The sequence below is a fragment of the Coturnix japonica genome, chromosome 2 (genome assembly GCF_001577835.2).
Source record: "Coturnix japonica isolate 7356 chromosome 2, Coturnix japonica 2.1, whole genome shotgun sequence".
NCBI classification, from domain to species: Eukaryota; Metazoa; Chordata; class Aves; order Galliformes; family Phasianidae; genus Coturnix; species Coturnix japonica.
In genome coordinates, this window is record NC_029517.1 from 119,120,205 (window position 1) to 119,146,076 (window position 25,872).

General features: G+C 41.8%; 1 protein-coding gene across 2 annotated transcripts in view; it reads right to left on the minus strand.

Annotated features, from left to right (window-relative positions):
- RSPO2 (R-spondin 2) overlaps window positions 1–23,765 on the minus strand; it is a 92,932-nt gene extending 69,167 nt beyond the window's left edge. The window contains exon 1 of one of the 2 annotated variants that reach the window (XM_032442879.1): window positions 23,043–23,765. In XM_032442879.1, coding sequence (XP_032298770.1) covers window positions 23,043–23,136 — 94 coding nt within the window. In that variant the 5' untranslated portion in view covers window positions 23,137–23,765. The remainder of the gene's footprint in view (window positions 1–23,042) is intronic. The other variant, XM_015856160.2, reaches the window with a different exon arrangement.
- Between the last annotated feature and the right edge of the window lie 2,107 nt (window positions 23,766–25,872).

Sequence of the window (25,872 nt, forward strand, 5' to 3'; positions counted from 1 at the left end):
AACCAGCTCTCCTAATTCTTAGAGAACTTCTAGTTAGAACCTACTCAGATTACATGCAGATAATAAAAAGAATTAAGCTAGGAAGCTGAAGGGGTTTTTTTGCCCACACATTGCTTAAATATGAATCCAATTACTGAAGTTTCATGGAGTGGCTGTCTCACTCTGTCCAGTTTCTCTTAAAACTAAAATGACATAACTGTACTGCTGCGTTGAGCAATCCTGGATTAATGAGGGCAAATGAAACCTCTTCTACAGCATCACTCTGCTGTAGGAGAGGTTGTGAAGAAATTACTTTTGGTATAATAAAAATGATGGTGATATAATGAATAATTATTATGGAATTTTAGATCTGGTAGACATGGTAGTTATTTCAAAGCTATTTGTAACCAACAGCCTTATAAAAAGCTAGAATGTATTACATATGTGCAGAAGGTAACCAGGAGAATGTATTAAATCCCAGCATCTGAAATAACAAACGGATGCTTCCTTCTACAGTAACTACCTCTTCTTTAAATGTGGGCTGACAAACAACTAAGATAATTAATTATCAGCCTTTTAAGAAAACAGAAACGAGGTCTTAAACTGCTAGGAGTTGAGAGCCCTCCCTTCCTTCTCTGACTGACAGCTGTATCATTCCCTTCCTTCCAGCAGGGATCTGTTTTTCTCTTGTAATGCATGGACAGACAAGCCCTGGGAGATTAATTAGTTCCAGTTGCCATTAAAAAAAATAACAAAACACAGACTGCTGATATCCAAGAGCACAGTCCCCAAAACTGGCACTACCAACGCTTAGGATGTGGAAGAATGGGATTCTAAAAATACAGTCTCTGGATCCCTGGGATTTAAAGTAAACAATCAAAAAAGAGGCTTTACCCCCTCTTGCTTTATTAAAATACATTGATATTTAAATAACTACTGAGGAAACAATCTTACTCTGCAGTCATGAGTTAGTACTGTGATACCGTTCTCAAAACACGGCCCAAATGCCTTCTCTACCTCTCCAGGAACTAAAAGTAGATTTTACTGCTGTTATTCCCATACTGCAAAAGAGAGCAAAAGAGTTTGGTATCTTGACTCATAAGTTTTTTCATCTTATTTCCTCCTCCTCCTGTTCGGTGCAGGAGGGGGACTGTGTGAGCAGCTGGGTGGGCATCTGGCCACCAGCCAAGGTCAAGTCACCACACACAGCCACAGGCAACAGCCAGGAGATGAAGTATTAATATTCATGTGGAGATGGAAGTGGGAAGGTGGATCTGAGCACCGGGCTTCAGTCTGAAAGGCTAATTGCTCTAAATACAGCTTAGATTTAGTCTAAGCAGTTCATGCAATTAACTCAACGTGAAACAAAACAAAACAAAACAAAAAAAAACAAAAAACACCCTGAATTAAAGTAATAGGCTAAAATTTCCTAGATAGTCAAAAAGTCCATTAGTGTCCAAATTTTGTAAAGCTTTAGTCTTTAAACTTAGCAAAATAGAACTTAACAAGAACTTCAGCAGTACGCTGATTTAAAAGCGCATACAAACATGCACAGTTCTGAAATAAATAATTTTAAGACACATAACAAACAAGTGGAAGATTAGATTCCTATTGTGCCCTTTCAAAAAAAAGCCATGGCCTTTATCTTCTACCAAGGCATTCTTGTCTCATTAGTGATATACTTACAAGTGTGGAAAAGCCCAGTCTCAGACCAGTGTCTCACTGGGACTGCCCATGTTTAAAGTCAGGAGGTGAAGGAGGGATCACCGCAGGTCTTTTAACATGCTCCCCACAGGAACGTTGATGCTAAACTAGTAAATACCAGTGATCTGGTATTTACTACAGAGTGGCTGGGCCAGGCAGCACTGTAAGTGCAACTCAGTCTCTGTAAGCCAGGTTGAGTGGGTTATGAAATACTCCCAGGTGTTAGTGCTACTTGGAGGATGGTGCAGGCAGTCAGGCTCTTAACATAGCATGGCCTTAAGTTAGCTACCCAGTAGCAGCCCAGCACTAGTTTCTTAGATATTAATAGGGCTCAGCCATAAAACAACTTTAAAGAAGTAGAGACTAACTTTTCCATATAAAACAAACAAGTCACTGAGGTAGTAATACCACATCCTATATTTACATCTTCCTACATACATCTAGTCTTTGTAGTCTTTATTCTGAAAAAGGATAAGCAAAAAATAAGCATTGAAACGATTGTTTTAAAATCCAAGCAATGCATTGAAGTAGTGCTTGTTGCTCAGAATGAGTTTTTCCCCACAGAGAGAGGGCTATTACATTTCAGTTTTCAGGAATTTAAAGGGATAATGCAACCAGCACTGATGCCTGCTTATCGTAACAGTATAAACTATAATGCTGTTGGCTTGAATCCATTAATGAATTAATCTTTGTCAAAAGAGTGTCTATAAAGAAGGTTCTTAAAAGACCCTAAAGACATTATAGCACTGATGGTTTACCATTATGTGGTATAGCAAAAGTTTTACTCAGCCAGTTCTAAAAGCAGACATATGGAGCCCATTAAAACCCTCTCTTTTTTGTGGTGTAATTCTGAATGGCTGTATTATGCTACTTATTTAAAATATGGATTGTAACTTCCACCACCAATTAATAAGAACTCCACACATTGCATGCGATTTATAAGATGCACAGACTTTCTCATCAGCACCTAACACTTGAACAATGTCGAGAACTATATTTCAGCTAACTGTAACAAAGATTAATATGATGAGAACCAAATAACTTCGACACTAATTAAGGCAGGAACACAATTTAGCTGCTGTTACAAGTCAGTGAAGAGGTGCTTCCCCTATAAATCTGTATTTTGAACAGCCTTGTCTTTCCCCCTCTCCTCCTCCCCCACATGCATAATGTATACATTGCTATCTCCTGTCACAAATGCATAACCATGTTCAATCACAATATTCCTTCCAAGCAAGGAATTTATATTTAATTTCATAAACAAATATTTTCAAAATAATCTTAGCAACACATGAAACCAATCAACTCAACCGATCCTCCTTCCCTAATAAGAACTGCCTTCTCCATTGCTACTTCCTCTCAGTGCCACACTGAGCACACTTATGTCTGCTTTATCTTTTGCCACCCTTCTTTCTTCACTGTGCTCTTTTGGACTTCCAGATTAACGAAATTGGGCCCCAGTTTTATTTGTGGTATGTAAATTCTATATGAATTCAAAATTCCTTGTAGATACCCTCAATATCAGAGCTACATTATAAGAACTCAAGAGGCAGAGGTGCACGCTCAAGATTCAAGTGACTATCTTGTAAAACATTCTGCCTAAGTAACAAGGATGTAAGGTTTAAGAGATATCTGGAAAAATGTATCTGTATTGCATTGCACACTTATACATGTATGGATTTTGAGTCAAAATCTTCACAGACAAAACAAACTAAAAGAAAGCAAGACAGGAAGGGTTATTTATTTTTACTCAAAACTCTACTGCTTGTAAATGCTGCTAAGATGCAGAAAATGTTGGGTTTAATAAATCATAGCAAACGAGAAAGGTTTCTAAAGGCATAAGCCAAAGTAGAAGAACTAACTCTCTTGTCTTCATGAAAACTTTTTCAAGAGCATATTACCATCACATTCCATTTAATGTAGTAATGCTGAGCAGGAAAAACTGAGTTTTTGCCAGGAGTACTAATTATGTCTAACAGTTTGCAAAGATAAACTGTCCACTAGAAATGGGTATACTGAAAACAAAAGAGAGGATAAGCCATTTAAGACTCTTCTCTTTGGTCCGGCCTTTGGAGTGTTACAAGGCCATGTACCTGCAAGTACACACAGGTCTCAGTTGAGCAGTCAGTCCTGCTCTCAACTGAGCTCATCACTAGCTTGTGATCAACTTAGAAGCAGATCCAGTGGAAGTGACCATATGCTGAAACATGCAAGCAGTCAAGACTTATCTGTGCATATTACAAACAAAGCTGAGAACAGAGTTAAATGAACATAAAGTTACCATTTAAATGTTTAATCAATCAGGTGCTATCATTAGCACTAGTACAGCTTTTTCTTTCCCTGTTTTGGTCTTGCTGACAATAACCTGAATGGAAAAAGAGAAAGATCATCTCTATTTGAATCCAAGAAAATAACTTTTGTTTGAAAACTCTTACACTTTATCTCCTTTCTGAAGTTACAAAACATCGAATAAGTCATGCAGTAATCATATACCCAACACTAAACAATTGAACTATCGTATGCAGCAAATATCACAGATGAAGCATTGTATTCTTGATTTGTTGGATTCTTTGCTGAGCAATCACCAGCTAATTAATGGGCTAACTACAGAATGCTGAAGTTGCTACATCTGCTTAGATGCCTCTGTTGAAGAAAAAAAAAAAAAAAAAAAAGGATTTCTCATTACAGACACCAGTTTCATATTTGAATTAAAATCAAAGTGCATGCAATGAGAGTTTTCAAGAGATTTCATTACAACTTGAAGCAAAGTATTCACGATTTTTTACATAAAAGTGTCCTTTCTGTTTCTAAAAGAAGTGCAAAGATGTATCATCTGCCCACCACAATACCTTCAGAATACTCTCCCAGGTCTTGTAAGACATTTCAGCAGACTTGGGTTTCTCAATTTGAGATCTGGAAAATTCCAATATATCAAATAACATTACAAAAACAGAAAATCTTTCAGCATAACACAGGGTGCAGGTTTTTTTTCCCCTTGCTTTTGCAACCCACACACACATTTAGACCTAAATAAAATGTGCACTAAGTAACATCAAATGTTATTGCAAAGGAGTTTACGGGTCTTTTAACCCATGTGAAAACAACACAACAGACAAGACAAACCTGCCCACTGTACAGTGCCTTGGGAACTCAAAATGAAAGGTTCATAGCAAGGAACTGAATATCCAGGAATGCTCCAGGAACATCCTGTGCTGTATTAACAACCCGTTAAAATCATCACTGTCTCAACACACAAATGCATCTCCCTCTACTGACAGTTGTTCAGATGGCAAAGTACTTGCCAAAAAGAAAAAAAAAAAAAAAAAAGACTGGCTTTTGTTCAAAGAAAACAATGGAACAAGGACAAGAGGCAGCCAAGCTCTAAAGAGCAGTTTAACAGTAGCAGCAAAAAGTAATTTAAAGAAATCTAAACTATTGTGTTTTTTTTCCTGAGGTATCTTGTCTTTTTTTCTTTCCGGAAGCAGTAAGATGAAAGTCTGCTACTGTTAGAGATACAGGTACCAATGCTGGTAGATTTTAAGTTTCTGACTATTTGTTTTAACACAGCTGAGAGCAATTAGTCAGTTTACATATGACTGCTATGAGCCCCGTGCATGTTATGCAGGCCATCGGGTTCTGCAGCCTAAACACAACTCTTGATTTAATAGATAAATGAATTTTGCTAAACCACTTCAAATACGGGAATGTTTTCTGAATCTGTGCACTAGCTGCTGGTGTATTGCCATGAAGTCTCACTCCAAAGAGACACAACACATTCTGGCCAAACCCAATAAAAGCTGCACCCCCAAATCCCTTATCAATTAATTAGATGCTGATTTCTATGACTGCTTGTAAGCTACTACACTGATGTCTCATTTAGCAATTATTTGCCCTTTTATTTAGTTATACTTCTAATTAAAGTTGAGCGGTATTCATGAAAAGGTTTTTTTTTTGTTTCCCTTCCCTAATTTTCTGTCTAGCCTCCTCCTCCACTGGAAAACACCTCCTTATTTTTTTCCACCAAATCTACTACATCCTTTGATTGCTTTCCCAAATAACCATATCTGTGCTGTGGAAGCATAGTGGTTTCATTCCTAATAGGAAAGATCTGAGACTTCAGAAAGGGACAATATTAAGGATACAGATTCTTTTTCACTCCATCTCAACTAGTACTGACACCTCTTGCTCAGCTGCCAGTGTCATGGAAATCATATTCTAACACACACAGTGTTTCAGAGTACCTGAAAATTCTGCTATCCTATCATGTAAGGACAGGAAAAGAGGTAATACGGTGGCACACTAATGCCACATTAGAATTACGCAGCATTATAATTAAGTATTAATTAAGTGGTCCCTAAAGAAGGTCTCCAAACTCATTTCTAAAGGAACTGTCCTTTCACATACACAAATGTATTGGAAGTCCAGCTATCCTGGAAGCCAACACACACCAAAAAAAGATAGCTTTTAGTAAGCTATATCAAGCTCTGGAGTATATTGTGGGTTCATTTCGGGAATCACATTTTGAAACATCACATATAATGAATTTACCTTGCATTTTGCTGTTAACCAATTTGAAGCAGTAGCCTGCCACCTTGGTAGCACCAGTACCAATCCAAGAGGCAGACATTGCATGAGAATATGATAACTGTATTCAAAGACCTTAAACCTTCTTTTCCACATGTATGGTTCTCATAGATGAAATTAAGATATAGTCTATAGTATACTTTCCAGCCTAACCAATGACTAGAGTAAGCACAAACAGAAAACACTTTCCATTTGACCTCATGTCAATCAATATTCATTATTCTTAAAGGCAATTACACAACTAAGTATCTATCTTTAAGGAGCCAGCAACTCAGGTTATTCTGGTTCTCAGCTTTTAGAGACCATATTTCTTGTAGCAAATCTGTATAACCATTTACTTGTAGAAGTTGTTCCAGTTTCCACTAAATAGTACCAACTAATTCACTTGACCTCTCAGACTCAGTGAATCTTAATTCACTCAGAAAGATCTAAGGAACTCTCAGATTAAACCTGGGAAGGATAACAAAGTCCCAGATTAAAAGGTCAGAGAAAACAAAACAAGACTAGATTTTTATTTATGATTATATAACATCACTGCCAAACATCCTCATTACTGAGTCTTTTTCTTTTGTGAGACCTACCAAAACCTTTAAGTTGCCTTGATTTTGGATTTAATGAAGGCAATAGAGATGCTGGTCCTACCTATTTAAGCTATGTCCAGCAAGATATGGTATGCATCAAGATGTAACATGAAGTAATGGAGATTTCTTAAGCCGTTTGCTCCTAACCCCAAAATAAACTAATAGCAGATGAGTCTAGTCAACAATTTGCTAGTTGCTTAGTACATTCTGACTACCATGTTCTAGAAAGAGCTCTATATATCTGTTTTGCATTAAAGTGCATAATGAAGAACATATTTACATCCTGTGTTTTTCCAATCCTATGCACTATATTACAGGATTAATGGGACTACAGTTCATGTCAGGAGCCAAATTGTTCTAATAAAATATGAAATAGTTATCTACTGGACAGGGTACAGTTTATTTATTGCCAAACTGGTAACAATGCTAACAAAAGAAAGTTTTTCTAAATCGTGTTCATGCCCATAATATTTCACATGCTAAAACTATGCTGAGTAAATAAAAATCCAGAAATCTGAAGAAGTCCTATTCTTTTATTTATTTTATAAGGAACAAACCTGCCTCTTCTAGAAGCAGCTTGTTGTGAGGTGATAGTTCCCCTCTACTCAGCTTTCGTGAGGCCCCACCTGCAGTACTGTATCCAGACCTGGGGCACCCAATACAGGAAGGACGTGGAGCTCTTAGAGCAGGTCCAGAGGAGGGCCACGAAGATGATTAGAGTGCTGGAGCACCTCTCCAATGAGGAAAGTTTGAGGGAACTGGGATTATTTAGCTTGGAGAAGAGAAGGCTCCAGGGAGACCTCATTGTGACCTCTCAGTCCTTGAAGGGAACATATATAAACAGGAGGAGGAATTCCTGTTTACAAGAGTGGGCAGTGATAGGGCAAGGGGGAATGGTTTTAAACTGAGACAGGGGAGGTTTAGGTTAGATGTTAGGAAGAGGTTTTTCACACAGAGGGTGGCGATGCACTGGATCATGTTGCCCTAGGAGGTTGTAGAAGACCCATCCCTGGAGGCATTCAAGGCCAGGCTGGATGTGGCTCTGAGCAGCCTGATCTGGTGGTTGGCAACCCTGCACATAGCAGGAGGGTTGAAACTAGATGATCACTGTGGTCCTTTTCAACCCAGGCCATTCTATGATTCTATGATTCTAGTTCACTTCAGCTACTTCTTCGATATCTAAAGCCTAAACACAGTCCACAGAAGATACAGAAAGTACTGTGCAAACAAGCAAAGGAACACGGTCCTACCAAAGCCCATAAGAAGTTTATTCCCAGCCACAGCTCTTCACAAAACACTTTTGAACCAGTGGTGATATTCTCATTGCACTCAGGTCAATGGAGGATGTGTCATTAATTAAATAGAGTTATTATTTAACCTGGCAGCAGCTCAGCACCACACAGCTGTTCTCTCACCCCCACTGATGAAGGAGAGAGGAAGAAGGAGAGAGCTGGAAACAAAATAGAGTTTGTGGGCTGAGATAAAAGCTATTTACTAAGACAGAAAAGGAAAATGGAAAGAAAAAGGTGAAAACAACAACATACGTATATAGATATATATCTACATTACAGTAACTCACCAACACCCAACCAGTTCCTGAGCAGAGATGGGCCCTTGTCTGGCTCCACACAGCTTTATGGCCTTCCACATGATGTCACATGGTATGGGTAAATAAATACTAAAAATTATGTCAAAGCTGCATATAACTGAGAGGAGGAGTAGCAAAGTAATCCATTTTAAAAGGAAGAAGATAAGAGGAAGAAAAAATAAGTGCCGCTAAACATGGTGGAGAAACATTAAACCTGAAAGATATAACTCTAGAAATATACATATATTATCATACATGTATATATCCAAGTTTTACTAAGATATGGAGAAAGACTTCTCAAACTCTTACTTACTGTTTACATACTACACAAATAGATGGTTCACTGCAGTATCTCACTTTAATTCAATCCCCACTGCACTGTACTTTACATCCTGCTTGCACTAATTTAGCACATTCAAAACATCCACCAAATCTTCTGTCATCCTCCCTATTGTCAACTCAAGGCATCAGAGTTTGAGACATCAAAAAAAAAATGATGGACCAGACTTTGAGATCTTGAACTGGAACAGATGGAGCTCATTTGCTGTTCAGATACGTACAGCTTTATCTCCTCGTCTAGTAGGAATAACATTAAGAAAAAACAGCTTCTGTATTTCATATCCACTTATATCACAGCAGCCTAGAAAGATTGCCACTTTATGGCTATAAAATTTCCTCAATTAAATAAAAAATGATTTACCTGTGTGCCCCACATGTTCAGCTTTCTGGACATTTCAAGCAGAAATTAAGATTACTCTTTGGCAAGAAGCTACTGATTTTTTTTTATTTTTTTTTTTCCTTAGAGTTTTAAAGCAATGCTTCCATTTTCAGGTAAGTTCCCATAAAAAATAAAACCAGGAAGGTGTTCTCTAAAAGCAGACCTCTTTGAAACAACTTAAAAGCTGAAGTCTGAGGTGCCTCAAATCTCTTGCCATTTCCAAAGTATTTATCATGTAATTATCTTATTTAGGTATGAAATAAGATACACTTGCACTCTATGCATATATAAATCTTTCACACTGCAATTAATCAGTCTACTGCAAATAACTACTTGCATATGAAGAGCTCTATCCTTTGTGTCTGAAAATTAGTAAAATATGTCAGGGAAAAAAAAAAAAAAAAGCATTTAAACTCTCTCGGACACATCTTGCCATGAAAAAAATCTGCAGAGAACACAGACTTCACATCAGCCAGAACAAACCATTTCTAAATCTCTTAGACCACTGGCATGGATGTAATGTTCTACATGCAGATGTTTGCTCTGTCAGTGAACCTGAGGAGGCAGGAAACTCATTTATGTGCTTATCATCCCTCATAAGGACTGTATACATGCCTGGAGACTAACATTCTAGGACCCCTCAGCCACACAAATCACTGATACAACTTAAAATGCAGTGTAATGAAACACTGCCATGTGCACCAGGGAAACTGAGGCACTCGCAATTACTGTTTAAACTATGAATCTTCAACATTTATTTAAAAAGAAGAAGAAAAAAGACAAGAGGGGGAGGAAAGGAAGGGAAAAAAAAAAAAGGAAAAAAAAAAGGAAAAAGAAAACTCTTTGCATACATGAGAAAATGCATCATGAGGGTGGTGGGATAGAAGAATCTGACATTTAAAACATACTGACCAGCTCTGCTGGTAAGAGAAACAGGCACCTTGGATTCAAATTTCATGCTCCCACCACTAAACCACAATCCCTGCAGAGCATTTAAGTAAAGCTATAAAATGGAACATCAAACAGCAAATGCAAAGCTCTAGGATGTATTTGAATGCTACTAAATATTCAGCTAATCAGGCTTCTCCTTGGCTAAAATATGTAAACAAAACAGAAATTACTCCATACAGTAGAATATCATGGGGATCTTTACATGTTTACTTCATGGAGAGAGCAGATATAGTTTCTGTTACAAACTAAGCATGAATGACAAAAATCGAGAAATGAGTTACAACTGTAAGAAGCACTGATGAAAAAACAAGTCAGTGATGTTTGTGGCTAAACAAAATGGTTAGTGCTTGCCAAAGCTTCAGAAGTTAGCAATGAGACGTAAATGAGAGAGAAGGATAATACTAACTAGTTCTGACATTAAATCATTCCCATACAAGCCTCTGGAGAGACATGCCATATTCCTCCACAGTGCTGCATTTCACTGCGTGCCTTTTCTCATTACTTTTTTGCTAGGCTTAACTGTGACTTACGGTGTGTTTCAGGAAAATCAAGCCCTGAAAGGTGCACGCTAAGCTGAACCTTATAGAAATACAGAACCAAATACCACTGGCATGGATCTTGCTATTCAGTGAAAAGAAAAGCGGTAACAAAAATTTCACATGGAAATTGATGCAAAGAGCAAAAGCATCCCTCACTGCAGCAGCAGTCAATAATGCTTCAAAGAAAGGCTTAAAGAACTTCTTGCTGGTAAATGCAAATTCCTCTCCACACACAGGTACTCCCAACCTCTCATACTCAAGCCCAAACCAAGAAGCATAGGATAAAACATTACCTCTAAAGATCTATGATGATACCAAGCATAAATCATGTTGACTTCCATATGAAAGAACTTCACACTTAACCCTGCTGCAATTCTCAGACCTCCAAGACAGGCTATAATGGCCTGTAGGGGTGAACATCCACCTAGTAACACGACACAAGAGAAACTATTTTGTATACTTCCAGCCCTAGCCCACCTCACTGCTACTTGTTACTCCAGAGGCACTAGGTATCTAAGAATAAGTTGTTTTCAAAGAGACTATCACAGCAGGCATGTTTTTAAGAGTATGGGGCTGCTGGGTTAGTTGACCCTTCATAATAAAATAAAATGAATAAAAATCACAACAGATAAAATGCCACTGCTATCAGCTCCTCCATAGTCTTCTGGATTTTGAGGTGTCAGTACACAGTTTTGAGGCTCTCTGCATCTAAGGATATGAATAGGATATGCAGCTGCCTATCAGTTACAGCGCATATAATGATCTGCCAGTGAGGAAAATAGCAACATTTTTCTCAGCTACATTCTCTTACGACCTCGATAATTAGAAAAAGCCAGCTGCAGCTAATAAGAAACAATGTTAAACTAGGATTCATATTTTTATTATTTACTAAAGAAGAAAAAAAAAACTTCACTGCTACTGAGACACAGAAGCCAAGTAAATCACTGGGCTCTTTCACTTTGACTGCTGGTAGAAAGCCCTGCGTGGAAAAACTAACTGCAGCTCATCTGGTAGGAACACAAGCCCTAAATGGAGGTCTTCATTCAGGTCAAGCTTTGGCAAATTCTAATCCTTCTCAGGTGACATTACTTGTATTCCACCACATCCCAGTTGATCTCTTCAAATATTTTCCTTCCTCTCCTCCTTAAGCCTTTCAGAGTGTGTTTAAGTAGCACAGACTAATGTTATTTTACCCAATGAGCCTCATATTACACCCGGCTCAATATGCAGTAGTTTCACTTAACGGCTGCTTGGAAAGCTATTAAGAGAAAACAATATGAACCAAGTCAGTCTTCAGATTCAGGTTTAATAGAGTCACATTTCAACCCTCTTCCAAAAGCTGAAAAACCCTACATGTATTTATGCCACTGCTAAAGTTACAAAAACTAGAACTTGGAAGCAGCAGGACTTTTTCCAGGAGTCTGATGGAAAGAACAAAAAGGAATGAAAAAGTGTGAGTTTTCAGATACAGCATTAGAAAAAGCACACTACAATTCTTATTTAAGAGAAATACCTGACATTTGGCCTTCCTGTATAACCTGACAGTACAACTGCTTGACAGTGCAATACTCACCAGAACAAGCACCACTTTGGTTGTATGCACTCTACCAGAGTCAGTTTGGCATCATCCACAGATAAAATGAGCGAGACCAAAGTTAGTATCTCAGTCACCTCATTCATAAGTCAGTCTCTGGTATTTGGAAAATGTTAACTTCAGAAAGAAGAATATTGAGGAGAAAAGAAACTCCTATGATGTAAAATTGGTACGATATCGAGAACCCAATTTTGTGTTGCCTGATAACTTGAAAAAGCACAGATCACCCAGATAGACCCATGTTTTCATCTTGTTTGGTTTTGCCTCCTACATCTCATTTCCCCTGTGCAACAATATTAGTTGGTTTTCTTTGTCTGATTGTTTGTTGTTTTTGTTTGTTTGTTTGTTTTTTAACATCAGGAGAAGAAGTAAAGTCAGGGTGGAGTAGATGATACTTCAAGACTTCTGCGAGCCTGAGAGTCTTGCTGAAAGGAAAATGACTGGACTCAGAACTCCTGTATCACCACTCAACACAATGAAACTCCTTTACATTGCTCAATAACCTTAATGTTAAGTCCAAACTAAGTCCCTCAACACAGTTAAGGTTATTACTGCAGATAATTTAGCACATGTACCCCAGGGATTCCTAAAGGGACTGGACACTCCATGCTTCCTCTCCACAGCTGATGATTTCCAAAACCAAGCAGGCATCAATTATGTACTTGACATGTTACCAAATTGCCTTTCCCAGAATCCCAGAACAGCTGAGGCTGGCAGGGCACTCTGTGTCCCTCTGGCCCACCCCTGCTCCAGCAGGGACACTCAGAGCAGGGGGCCCAGGTCCATGGCCAGGCAGCTTCTGAACATCCCCAAGGAATAGATGTTACAGCCTCAGAGGGAGAATCTGTGTTCCAGTTCACACCCACTGCCTTCCTCTCCTGACACTGGCAACAGTGAAAAGAACCTGGATTTGTTCTCCTGACACCCTCCTAAGATACGCTGATGAGATCCCCAAGCCTCCTCTTCTCCACATTTCCTAAAATTCAATCCCTCCTCTGGAGGCCACCAGTGAAGACAGTAATACCTGAGACTGAATAAAACAGTTACGATGAGCACTTAAAATGAAGGAAAGCATAGAACTGTAAAAAGAAACCATGGCCACTGGGGTCTCAGCATCAGTGAAGTCACTGCAGTTCTTCAGACCTCACTACTGCTGTGAGAAACACAGCTGGAACCCAAAGCACCTGTTTAGAAGCACCTTTTCAACTGCATGTTTTAATTATTAATTCCCATATTGCCATAACGTCATTTTTCCCCCACACCAATATGCTGCTTCACATTTACATAAAGCAGGAAATTATTTTCTGTTACCACTGGCTTTGATGTGTACATGTGTTAACAAAAGTTTTATGCATGGGAAATCTGCAAATGGCAGCATGCCTTCTCAAGTCAGCTTTCCTCACAAGAGAGGGTTCCAAGCAGGGGAAATCAGACTATTTTGGGGGGGACCAAATTTAGAGGTGAAACCACCTCTGAAGGCATTGAAATATGCAATTCCAAGAGGCTAGGTAAATAAACAAACAACCTACAAAACATCATTTGGTTTCCCACCCCTTGCAAGGGCAAAGCACCTCAAGTCAGAGGCCATACGTAAGCATTTTGCAATAATAGGCAATAGCTTGGAACAAACTAAAACAAGGGGCTGCTGTCTTGTTGCATTGTAAACACAACCTAAGGCCCCTTGGCTACATTACAGCCTCCTGCTGAGTTACAGTTCCTCTTGCTGTGTCAAAACTAAGCCCACGTCCATCATGTTATTAGCATGTACTGCGTACAGCTGGACATAAAACAGGTCTGAACAAGCTGTAATGAAAGGCCAAGGATCATTCCTGCTAGTGGAGGGAAATCCAGGCCAGACTTTGCTCTGGTGACTTTGATTCAGTTTCTTCCTTGGCCATCAGCTAAGCAATGTCAGTACTACCAGGCCCCACCTTGGCTGGGATCCTTAAATGCTAACTCGCTGCAGGTAACATAAAAGATTAGTAACCTTTAGTTATCATTAATGGAAGCTTAGCTACAGGTTTGCCAGTACACCAACAGAAAGGTTAGCAGGTTTATAATAAAAACACAGCAATCAAATCTGCAGCAATTGGAAAGGAACTAACTGAGCAAGTCAGTGATATCTAACTTCGCCAAGCAAAGTCATTGCTTCTGTGGTTTCCAACCTACCTGGCAAATCCCAGCTCAGGTGCACTGGCTGTAGTCTGGGCCATAATACACATGCAGATGATGTGTGCATGCACTGCAGCCATATGTCTGATGTGGTCGGCCTGGGGTTGGGTGGATGGTGCTTTTTTATTTCAAAAGGTGGCAACCATACGGCTGCAGAGACCATACGTTAGTGCATGTATTTGTCTGTAACATATTTCAGACAGCATTTCAACTGAGGGAAAAAAAAAAACTTACCCGCATCAGGAAGTTTATACTTTGTTACACTACTGCATTTCTCTCACACAAAAGCTGTTTTCCCTTTGTGTGACGTGTACAAGTTTTACCCAGCACATAAGCACAGATTCACTGCTGCATCCAATCTGCTTGGGTGAGTGTTCATGCAACCTCTCAGTGACAATACCCAACTGCTGATATCCCAAGCATCATTCATCTTTCAAGGCCCTCACTCTGCCTCACTACATCCACATTTGTGTCTGTTTTTCATCAGGATGATGATTCACCCCCTAGCCCCCCAAAAAATAAAAGGACAAAAGTTTCTGCAAGGTGAGTTTAAGCCTCCTAATCCCTCACCCATAAGCTCTGGATTATTTTTAGATTTACATTTTAAAAATCCTAGAGCGCAAAAAGTTATTATTTACTAACAGTAAATCTTACTGGAAAGACTTTCACAACATCCTGAATCTACATGAACTGCACATGATATTTGCTGGTGCCCTCTTCAAACAGTGGTCATAATGCAATCATGAGTGTTTGTTCTGAAAAGTAATTACAGAATTGCATGCCTGTTCTAAATACTGGTTGTATTTAATTACACTGTCCTCGCTAAAGCCACTCAAATGCCATCCCATAAGAAAAAACAAATAAAAATTAGTCATTAAATAGCATGAATTCCATTCATCTATGAAAGGACAAAATCTCACAGATACATGGAGCACTTGGCTCTACTGTAACACATAACTGATTAATTACTGGCAGCCATGATTAATTAATTACTGAATGCCAAACTATATGCTACAAAAGGATATAACACAAGCTTCTCCTATTACAGGGAAGCAGATCATGAACTTGTTTTTACACCGTTAACCACATCTTAACAGACTGGATCTTAAAAGCCTCCCATTCCTTTGCCATTACACAGTCAAGGTACTTAAGATAGATTAAAAGAAACAGCTGAGAAAAAGACCATTTTGTCCCACATTAACATTTTATTCCCTTATGTTCTTCCACTCCACACAGGTTTTACACTCCAAGAGGAAAGACCAAGAAATTGCCAACATCTTCCCATGCCACCATCCAAAAAGAAATGTAAAAAGGCAACTCAGCACATAAAAACAAACAAATAAAAAATCTAATGCAAAGCTACATAGATTAATTTCAGTCTTGTCTTCAGGAATACTTCGGTACTGACATAAGGACAAGGAAGGTGTGCATGTTCACAAAATGCACCTGCTCCAGGGAACACTGACAATACAAAGCTCAGATGTGCTTGGCTCTGAAACCAAAGTGCTGAAATGGGCCAAAACTAAGGACACAATGCCTCAAACCCTCATAGTCTCCCAGGATGAGAAAATCTGCAGAAAGAAGCACTTGTAATGACCTACAATGGTTACTTCTACTGACCTTCTCATCAACTAAGCTTTTGGCATACAATACATACAAACACCAGTTTCTTGTAATTCCCCCTTCCCTATCTCCATATGGAAACTATATTGCAAAGGTACCATTAATCCAAATGCCTGTCAACCAGACTCTCATTCTTCTGTGCTTGACACACTGCTGTACCAGTGTGTCTTTTTGGGAGCCAATACCTCAAGCTGTTTCAACTTCATTTGTCCCCAGAGTTTTGCAAAGGTATTAATGAAGTGTATTAATGAAATGGATAGAATTGTTCATCTCATGGTAAACCAAGTGACAGCTGGATCAGATTTAGAGAAACATAGATCCATCACTTCATTCTCAATTTGGGCAAGTTGACCTGTTGCCCACAGATATATGAAGTTCAATAAATACAAAAACAAGCCCTAGTCAACAAATGGTTCTAATGTAAGGAGTTGGCTGGACAAAGCCATTATGTAGACAGAAGCAGATGCACAGCCCAAACTCTGCATCTGCCCAGTGGGCCTCAGGAGTAGGATTCACCTGATACTTCACTTAGTGAGATGGACTAGTCAGGAACCAGGTATCAAAAAGTCGTGTTGCAACCCATTTCCACACTCTAAAACAACAACAAAAAAAGAACTCAGAGAGGAGATTTAACAGGCTATAAAGCCAACATCACTGCCAAAAAAGTAATAGATTCACTCTGCACGCATAAGGTGACCTTGCAGCACCCAAATAACACTTCCAAAAGTATTGCATCTACTAAACAAGCACTGCACAGACAATGAATATACACATTATGTCAGTACCTAATTTTGGGGCTAAAGCAGCCTGTGATGAAAGGATCAAACTGTTACATTTTTGCATTATCAATAGCCAACATGTATGAAGTCATACTTTTTCACTAAGAAAAGTATTAGCAAACACTTGGAGACTAGACAAATACCAGAAGGTTCTCAAACTGTGCCCAAACACATCTTTGTGGTGAAAAGAAAAATAATGGGGGTGGGGGGGGGGGGAAAGAAGTGGTTTAATTTAGTATTTTAAGAGGGCTGCTCCAAAAGTAATGCCTCCTATTTTATTATGTTGGCCCACAACATCAGAAGCAGATGATGGTGGTATGACACCAGAGGCTGAATCTTCCCATCAGTATCCCGTTACATGTTGTTGCCACATGACAGATGGCAGCAGAGGGACAGTCTGACAAAATGGTATCTGACGTGGAAGTGCCTATGAAGGAAAGGGGTGGAACTGAACTCCTCAGTGCAGGAAAAAAAATGACATCCATTGGCATTCACTGATACTTGCCAAATGTTTACTAAGACCAAGCAGTGAATGTGAGCACAGTGAGGCAGTGGATGGTGCATTTCAGCAGTGGCAACAGCAATATGAAAGACAAGCCATATTCCAGATGGCCATGCACAGCTGTCATACCATAAAACAAAGAGTCTAAATCAGTTCACCCATGTGAATCTGCTGATGATGGTGACTACTATATTGAAAAACAGTGCTTTGCAGATGAGAATTTACTCTATCAAATACTGTTATTGTGCTCTTTGCAACTATTGTAGCTTCCACATGAAAATGTCCATGGAAATACCTTCCAATAGGAGGTATTACTTTCCGAGCTTCATATATATTAAAAATGCCTGAAATAAAACAAGCCTCTAAGAAAAAATAAAGCTGAGCTTTCCAGGGTCTATACCTGTTACTTTTGAGAGAGCTACACCAACATAATTTGTGTAGAAAATGTAAGACAGTCGGATATGTGGGTTCCCTTCTCATTTGGTATTGTTTTCAGCTTGTTTCAGAAACCAACAACAAAAAGGTGCATATCCGAACTATACTTCAGATATACTAAGAGGCAAGTAAGTGATCTTATTTAACATTTATTGAGTTTATTAATATTTCTGGAGCCCAATCAAAGGGAGGTATCAACTTGTACCAACAGCTCCATTGACCACACTGACCAATGTTCCATCAACTATAAAAGAAACATACAATATTCATGTTGAAGATAATTATGTGTAGTCAAGTAAATTCCATTCCTGAAATTTATAATCAAGGATGCATTTTGGAAAGGGGTATTACAACTCAGCTGTAAGTTGTTGAGTTTGATGTACAGTCCAATTGTAACCTGTGATGATCTGCACTTTTGACTTGACAATACTCCCTAATTTACAAAAACTAATCAGTAGCTAAGGTTTGTGTTTGGGTGTTGTTTTTGTTTTGTGTGTTTTTTTAATTAAAAATAGCTACATAAGAAATGAAAAGAAGACCTCTGTTGGATAGTCAGGCTCTTAGCAAAAGAGCCTTGAATTTTGGTAGTGAACACTTTTCCACATTCTGCCCTTTAAATAATGACTTTTTTTACTGACAAAGACTTATGTCAAGTATACTAGCATGGTAGTATTTTGTCATAGTAATTACATGTCCTTGTATACTGCAGATGATAGACTTCATTGTGAAACAGCCTTATTTACACCGCCTTAACTTCCCTAATCAGTAAGCACCCTCACTTTTAGTACTTGCCATGCATTATGACCTGCTCTGGCAATAGATTTCAGCTAAGCCTTGGAAGACATATTCCCAAACATTGGAAAGCACTCAAATAAGTCAAAAAGCAGACAAATATACCCTTCAATACACTGAAAGCACTCTACAAATCTTCCTACAGGTTTTAATACAGGAAAGTAAAAGTACAGAGATACTATGCCTGTCCAGACACCCATCTAGCCCAGTATACTCACTCCAAGTGACCAGCAATGGAAGCTAGTGGATGCAGACAGGAATGGGCAAGCATGCATACATATAGCACGTGCTGGGATGTGCTCTCCATTTTTGTCTTCCACCTCAGGGTGTCAGATGTATGTGAGCTGCTCTATGGGAATCCTCCAATTACTTCTCCAGAAGGTCATACACATCCCCATCAAGCCTACCAGGCCCAAAAGGGTAGCTTAAAGATCCCAAGCAGTACTAGAAACCTACATCAGGCAACTGAATCAAGCTCCTGGACTTCAGAGGTCATTTCCAAGCTGAACACCACCCTGCATTTGGAGCACCCCATCACAAACCCTCACAATCCACTTGAGCACTAATTATCCTCAGTGACACTGTGCCATCAGCTAGTTCATTATTCCTTCATTCACACAAGTTTTGGTTTCTGCTGACATTTTAGTGTAAGAAGCTTCCTTAGACTTACCAGACAATAGGGTGTAAGTAGCCAAAATTTTTTTTCAAGTTTGACTTTTCAGTGGATTCATTGTTAGGATATTGTTGCTGGTGTAATATGATGTGTATATACAGAGTGTTTTATAACTAACTACTCCAAGTAGCCAAGGGTTGAGGAACAGAAGCGACCCTCCAGAGCGTTAGTACTGATCACAAGTACCTGGGGAATAACTCCAGCAAGTGTTAACATGTCTTTTACAAATTGTTACAAGCACTTAAGTAACACCTGAGGAAAACACAGAGTTCAAAGTACAGCTTCCAGAAGGATTTTAAGCCTTAACCCACCAGCAAAAAGTTCACAGTCCTCCAAATGCAACACATGTTTCAAGTTCAAAGAGAAGAAAGCACAGAGAAAAAGCCTGGATACTGACGGACAATCAAAAGGTGTTCTCTGTTCTGTCTGTATGACTGCTGCTGTTGTTCAAGGCAGCGTGTCGCTCTTTGGAGTCATTACAGTTCTTGTAAAGCAGATGTGGTATATGCCTTAATCAAGGCATTTTTCCTTAATTCCTCTTCCCTCATAATTGAGTCCTCAGCCCTTCCTATAGCCTGACCACACATACAAATGAGAAAGGCTCTGATATTATCCCCTTCTCAAGTAATTATGTAATTGATATAGGGGTTTGAGAAATAGCTTTATCTCAATAAGTTCTCCTCTAGCTGTGAACATATGTAACACATTAATAACTAATGTGTGGTCAAGATCTTCATCTTGCATAAGGTAATACACATCTAAGCAGATTCAATCAGATTCCAGTGACTATGTTCCTCCATATATGCATATACTCCTACAGACACTCCAGGCAGAGCTCTACTAAGCCACTTGGAAACAGGGGATTTTCCATTCCCAGGCCCTCCTCCTACTCCTACCTACAGATATTTTGCCATCACCACTGTTGCTCACCACTCATGCACTTCCAGTGACGCAGCCTTTATTCAATACAGAATGAAAACATCTAGCACATGAGGATGTACGGTAGCCTTTATCACACTCACTGAATATGAAGCCTCAAACTGAATTGAAAGACAAGTTTTCTACACAGCTTTTTCTGGAGTTCTGGGATGTAGGTAAACTCCAGTTTCCTCATGTGAATGTGTCCCATTTGTATCTCTGCACTATTCCAGCAGTGGTCTCATCAGCTCCACTTAGGCTCTCTTACTACTGAAAAGCCTCCCCGTCCACGTAGACATTGCTATCACATTGACTTCAGCAACTCATTTTTTTGGTGGTCATTTCCATAGAAACCAAACTCCTCTCAGTCAATGCTTCTGCAGAATACCATCAGTCCTCCTGATAAGCATGGCTAACAATCTTCATTTCTACATACAACTACCATTTGGACGTGAAGTTCAGGAAAGTTGTTCTCCTCACTTCTCAAAATAATTGGTCTCTCAAACACACCACCACGTTCAGTGAAATCCTAAGACATGGAGTCACACATCTTATGCTGAGCAACATAGAGAAAGAACAAGTAGTAGCCATTCAAAATAAGTGGGGGAAAAAACTGAATTAAACAATTAAACAGGAAAGGGAAAGGAGGCGTTTTGGTATTTATTCAGCTAGTGATAAGGTTGGACTACGGACTTTTAAACTACATACCCTTCAATACTTTTTAGAATAGATTCCGTTAGGAAGGCAAATCATCATATCTACCTTCTTAGGCTCAAGACCTCTAATGGGAGGAGGTGCTTGAGTGTATCCAGAGAAGTAAGGTCTGCCTGAACCTTGCAGAGCAGATTCTAATGAGCCACCGGAGTAACTAAGAGGAACAGTGGCATTCACAGCATCTGCTGACTATGATACATATAAAGCACAACCTTTAAAGCAGGGATACATACTAACAGGGCAAAAACCAATGCCAGAAGGGAGCCACATTCTAAGCAACAGTATTTCATTCCACTTCTACTGCAGTGTTGCACGATTCCTTGGTATGAGAAAGGGTTGAAAGAAGAAGGGGAATACAGAAGTCTGGAAACGTCCACCCAAATTAACTAAATTCTTGTTTACTGGAGTATCCCACAGTAGTTACAAACACACAAATATGCAGCCATATATATACTTAACATTCACAATACACAATTCAGCTGCTTTTCAGAAGGAAAAAAAAGTCAGCTACACATGATTTTTGCCCTGATTCCAGACTGAATGCAATTGATTTCTACCACACAGGAGACTGAATTGATGCCAAACTTTTCATTTCATTAAGAAAATGATATTATGGAGCATCTGAGATCATGTAACAGACAAAATAGAATGCCAAAGAAACGTTAACTGCCAGTACCCCACAGTGAATGCCTGATTATTTGCAGATGGGATATGGAAAAATTGTGAAATTATTGGAATTTTGAGTCCTGTACGAAAGCATTACTTCAGACTGCATGTGTCATGGCAAACGTCTATTATAGTATTGAATGCATTCTTAGCTTTTGCTTTCAGTGCTCAAAACTGGCTGCGCTTACTTCTTCAGCTTTATTAACTGGAAAAGACCACATTCTTCAAAGCACAGAACAGAACCCTTAGGTGATGGCACAAAACAGTGCCAGTAAGTCAACTATCAATACCGACCTTATTTATCCAATAACTAAACTAAAAACTAATTTAAATCAATCTCCTTGGAAAAGCCAATTGTTCAACAAGCTCAACAATTGCTCCGAGATCAATCGTCGAACATGAGATCAATTAAAACCAGCTTAGGTTTGGTCAGAGGACAATTCACACAACTCGAGCTCCATGCCTATTCATTTCGCGCTCCCACAATGCAGCCCTTAAGCTCTGTTGTAAAGCAGAAATACCGCTATCACCCTCCGCTGTCTCGTCAGCACTCTAAGTAGTTCCACATTTAATTAAAGACACAGTATCCCCTTTGTTAGCATAGATAGGCTGGTCACTTTCAAGGACTGCTATCGTTTTAGCCACACACTGAAGTTAAATTCTGGAAACCATCTGTTGGAGAACCATCAAAATTAAAGTGCCGTACAGTTTTATTTGTGCCTACTCTGAGGCTGCGGGGAAATACAAGCTCTTCTGCAAGTTTCACTGCTATCTGTACCGGCTTTACATTGTAGATGTTCGCTCCCTCCCCACTCAAATATCCCATCGGTTCTATTTGTCCCGAAATCCCAACGTCTGTCCCAGTGCTGGAGCCACCTGATATACGGTTAGCGCAGGGAAAGGGGGGAAAGGCTGTGAAATGAACGGGGAAACGAACGGCAAAGCGACTGAGAACATGTAGAAAATAGAAACATTCTATACTGAAGGTGATTTGTCCGACAGAAAATAAGAAATAAAAGGAAGAAAGAGGGAAGCAGCCCGCAGGCTGCTGACAGCTGGGACGAGCTGCAGTAACCGCTGCGGCCACACGGGTGCTGTACAGACACACCGCTCCGCTCTCAACTCTGCAATACCCGCAGCGGCAGCATCTCAGCAAAACAGACCCGATCCCAACGCACCGCTTCTCCCCGTTTCTCAATGTGCTCTGCGCGCTTCGAGCCCAACTTCACCACTCAACAAAGCAAAACCTCTGCAAACCACTGCCCGAGGCTCCGCCGTACCGGGACCAGACCGCAGGGCGGACCTCAACCTCAACGCCCAAACCTAAGAGCGCGCCCCGCGACCCCGCTCGCTGCGAACCGCTGCGGAGCCGCGCGGCGGCACCGGGGGGCGGCCGCGGGACTCCGGTACTCCGAGAGCGGTGCGGGGCTGGCGGTCGGCGGAGCCCGTCGGTGCAGCCGGCCCGGGGTCGGCTCACCTGCCTCGGGCAGGGGGCGGGCACGGCGGCCCCCGCGGCTCCTCCTCACTCACCTCTCTTGCCGCGTCTCCAGCGGCCGGTTTGGCAGTGGCCGTAATCCATACAGTTCAGGACGATCAAGGCAAAGGAGAAAAGGCGAAACCGCATTCTGGGCCGCTGGGGCGGGCGGGCAGCCTCCTCCGGCGGCGGCGCGGGGCGGGCGGAGGGGGCAGCGGCTGCTGCGGGAGCTCACGCGCCTCCCGCTGCCCTGAACGCGAGCTGCGAACTTGCGGCGCCTTCCAGCATCGCCCCTGCGCTGCGCGGAGAGAGAAGGGGAAAGCGCCGCTCGGGCTCCGCGAGCCTCTCTTGCCCTCCCCTTTCTCCGGCTTTCCTCGGGAAAATCAAAAAGAAGAAAAGAAACAAAAAGCTCGGTCCGACTGCGGCCGGGAGCGGAGCTTCCGAGCGGAGTCACCGAGTGCCCCCAACTTTTTCTCCGGCGCTACAGCGAGCGCAGCCTCCGGACCCGCTCGCCCCGGGCCGGGCTGTCAGCCTCGCCAGCCGCTATTTATCCCGGCTCAGGGGCGCACCCCGCCCACACGCGCTCAGGTCGCAGCACGGCGGGGCCGGAGCCGCCTCCCCTACCTTCCGCGGCGCGGCCCCGCAACCAGCCCGCCCCGTCGGCGGGGCCGCAGAGCCACTCGGCTCCGCGGGGCTGCCCCCCGCGCCCGGCTCGAGTCTGGGGGGAGGGAGCTCCCGGCCGCATGCGAGCGACGTCCGCGTTCCCCCCCCACACACACACCCCGCTCCTCCTTCTCCTCCGCCCGGCTGCACGCCGCGCCGCCCGCTCCCCCCGGCCGCCCGCAGCCTCTCGGCGGGGGCCGCCCCCCGGGGCCGCGGGATGGAGCCGCGCCGCGCTCCCGGCCATGCCGCCGCCGCCGCCCGCCCTAGCGCCGCCCGGCGCCGCGCCCCCGCCTCCTCCCGCCCGGGCCTTAGCGCCGCCCGCCCCGCGACCCCCGGGGTTCGGGCTCGGCTCGGCGCTGCCTCTCCTGCAAAGCCTCCTGGCGTGCATAGAGCACGCTCACTTCGCTCTTTCTTTCTTTCCTTCTTCCCGCAGCGTTCAGTAATTAAATCTGTTTCTCTCTTTCAGCCCTGTTTTGAAGACTTTAAGCCATTCGTTTTCCCTTCTTTCAGCTCCTAAAATCGCATCTCTCAATCTCCCTAAGCTCTCCACTGAGGACCCACTTGCACTGTTCTGGGAAGGTTATTCTTGAAACCCCCAGGTATACGTGCACAGAGTGACTTTTAGCCATTCCTCTCCACATCTCCGCTTGGCAAAGGTACTGCAGAGCGCTGATTCCCTGGTGAAGTTGGAACCAGGCAGCACTGCCAAGAGAGGATGGAACACGAGAGTACCCCAGTGCTCTCAGAAACACTTAGCTCTGTCCAGGGGCATTTGTTATCTCCTCACATCATCCACTGCACTGGCAGCTGCTGGACCCAGGCAAGCTTCTCCTCCACAGCTTGGGCGATCTATCTGACCACAGAGAGGGGAAGTTTGGCTGTATGGTGTTTAACACACTGCCCCTGGACCTCAGAACTTCTGACTATATTTATCAGTATAATAATATTCTAAAGCAGAAAAGCATTGGTACCCTTTGCAGCAGAGTGAGTTACAAGGAATGCGAGTCACTTGCCTGGATCCAGAAGGCAGGGGTAGAACAGAGTCAAACTCAGTCCTGTGTTTCCCAAGTTTTCAGTGCTGTAACCCCTGGGCTGCCCTCCTTTGTGCTCACATGTGGCACAGCAGCAGTGCTACACTTGTGTAACTGTGAGGATGAATGGTGAAGATCTTTACAAGTTATATGATTTGCCTCTGGTTTGTACGGGTACACTCTGATCAGTAAAGGACTGGATAATAGTCAAGCCCACAGAGTGGTGGATGGTGCTGAGGGCCTGTCCTGTTCTACATCTGCACTGATGACCTGTATAAGAGCATTGAAAGTACTCCTCAGTAAGTTTTCAGATGACACCAAGTTAGGAGGAATGTCAGTCTGCCTTGGGGTGGGAAGTGCCTACAAAAAGATCCGGGCAGACTGGATTGCTGGGCTGAGGCCAATTGTATGAGCATCAACAGGACCAAGTGCCATGCCCTGCACTTTGGCCACAACAACCCCAGTCAATGCTACAGATCTGTGGCAGAGTGGCTGGAAAGTTGTGCATGGGAAAATGATAAGGGAATGTTGATCACTGCTAAGCAGAACATGAGCCAGTAGTGTGCCCAGGAAGCTAAGAGTCCTAGCTTGCCTTAGAAACTGCCAGCAGGAGCAGGGAGGTGATCATCCCTCTGTACTCAGCACTGGTAAGGCTGCTCCTTGAGTACTGCATTGACTTTTGGGCCCATCTCTACAAGAATAACAGTGAAGCACTGAAGCATATTCAGAGAAGGGCAACGAAGCTGTGAGGGGTCTGGAGCACAAGTTTTATGGGGAGTGGCTGAGAGAATTGGAGTTGTTCAGCCTGGAGAAGGGGAGGCTCAGGGGAGACCTAATCACTCTTTACAACTCCCTGAAAGGAGGTTGTAGTGAGGTGGGGGTTGGCCTCTTCTCCTGGGTAACAGTGATGGGACAAGAGGGAATGGCTTCAAGTTGCACCGGGGAGGCTCAGGATGGATATGAAGAAAAATTTCTTAGAAAGGATGGTAATGCATTGGAATAGGCTGCCCAGAGTCACCATTCCTGTAGGTATTCAAGAAACAAGGAGATGTCATGCTGAGTGACATGGGTTAATGGGCATGGCAGTGATGGATTAACAATTGGACTAGATGATCTTAGTGGTTTTATCCGACCTTACTGATTCTGTGACCTCAATATAGAATAATAACTTCTGGTGACAAATCTTTATTTA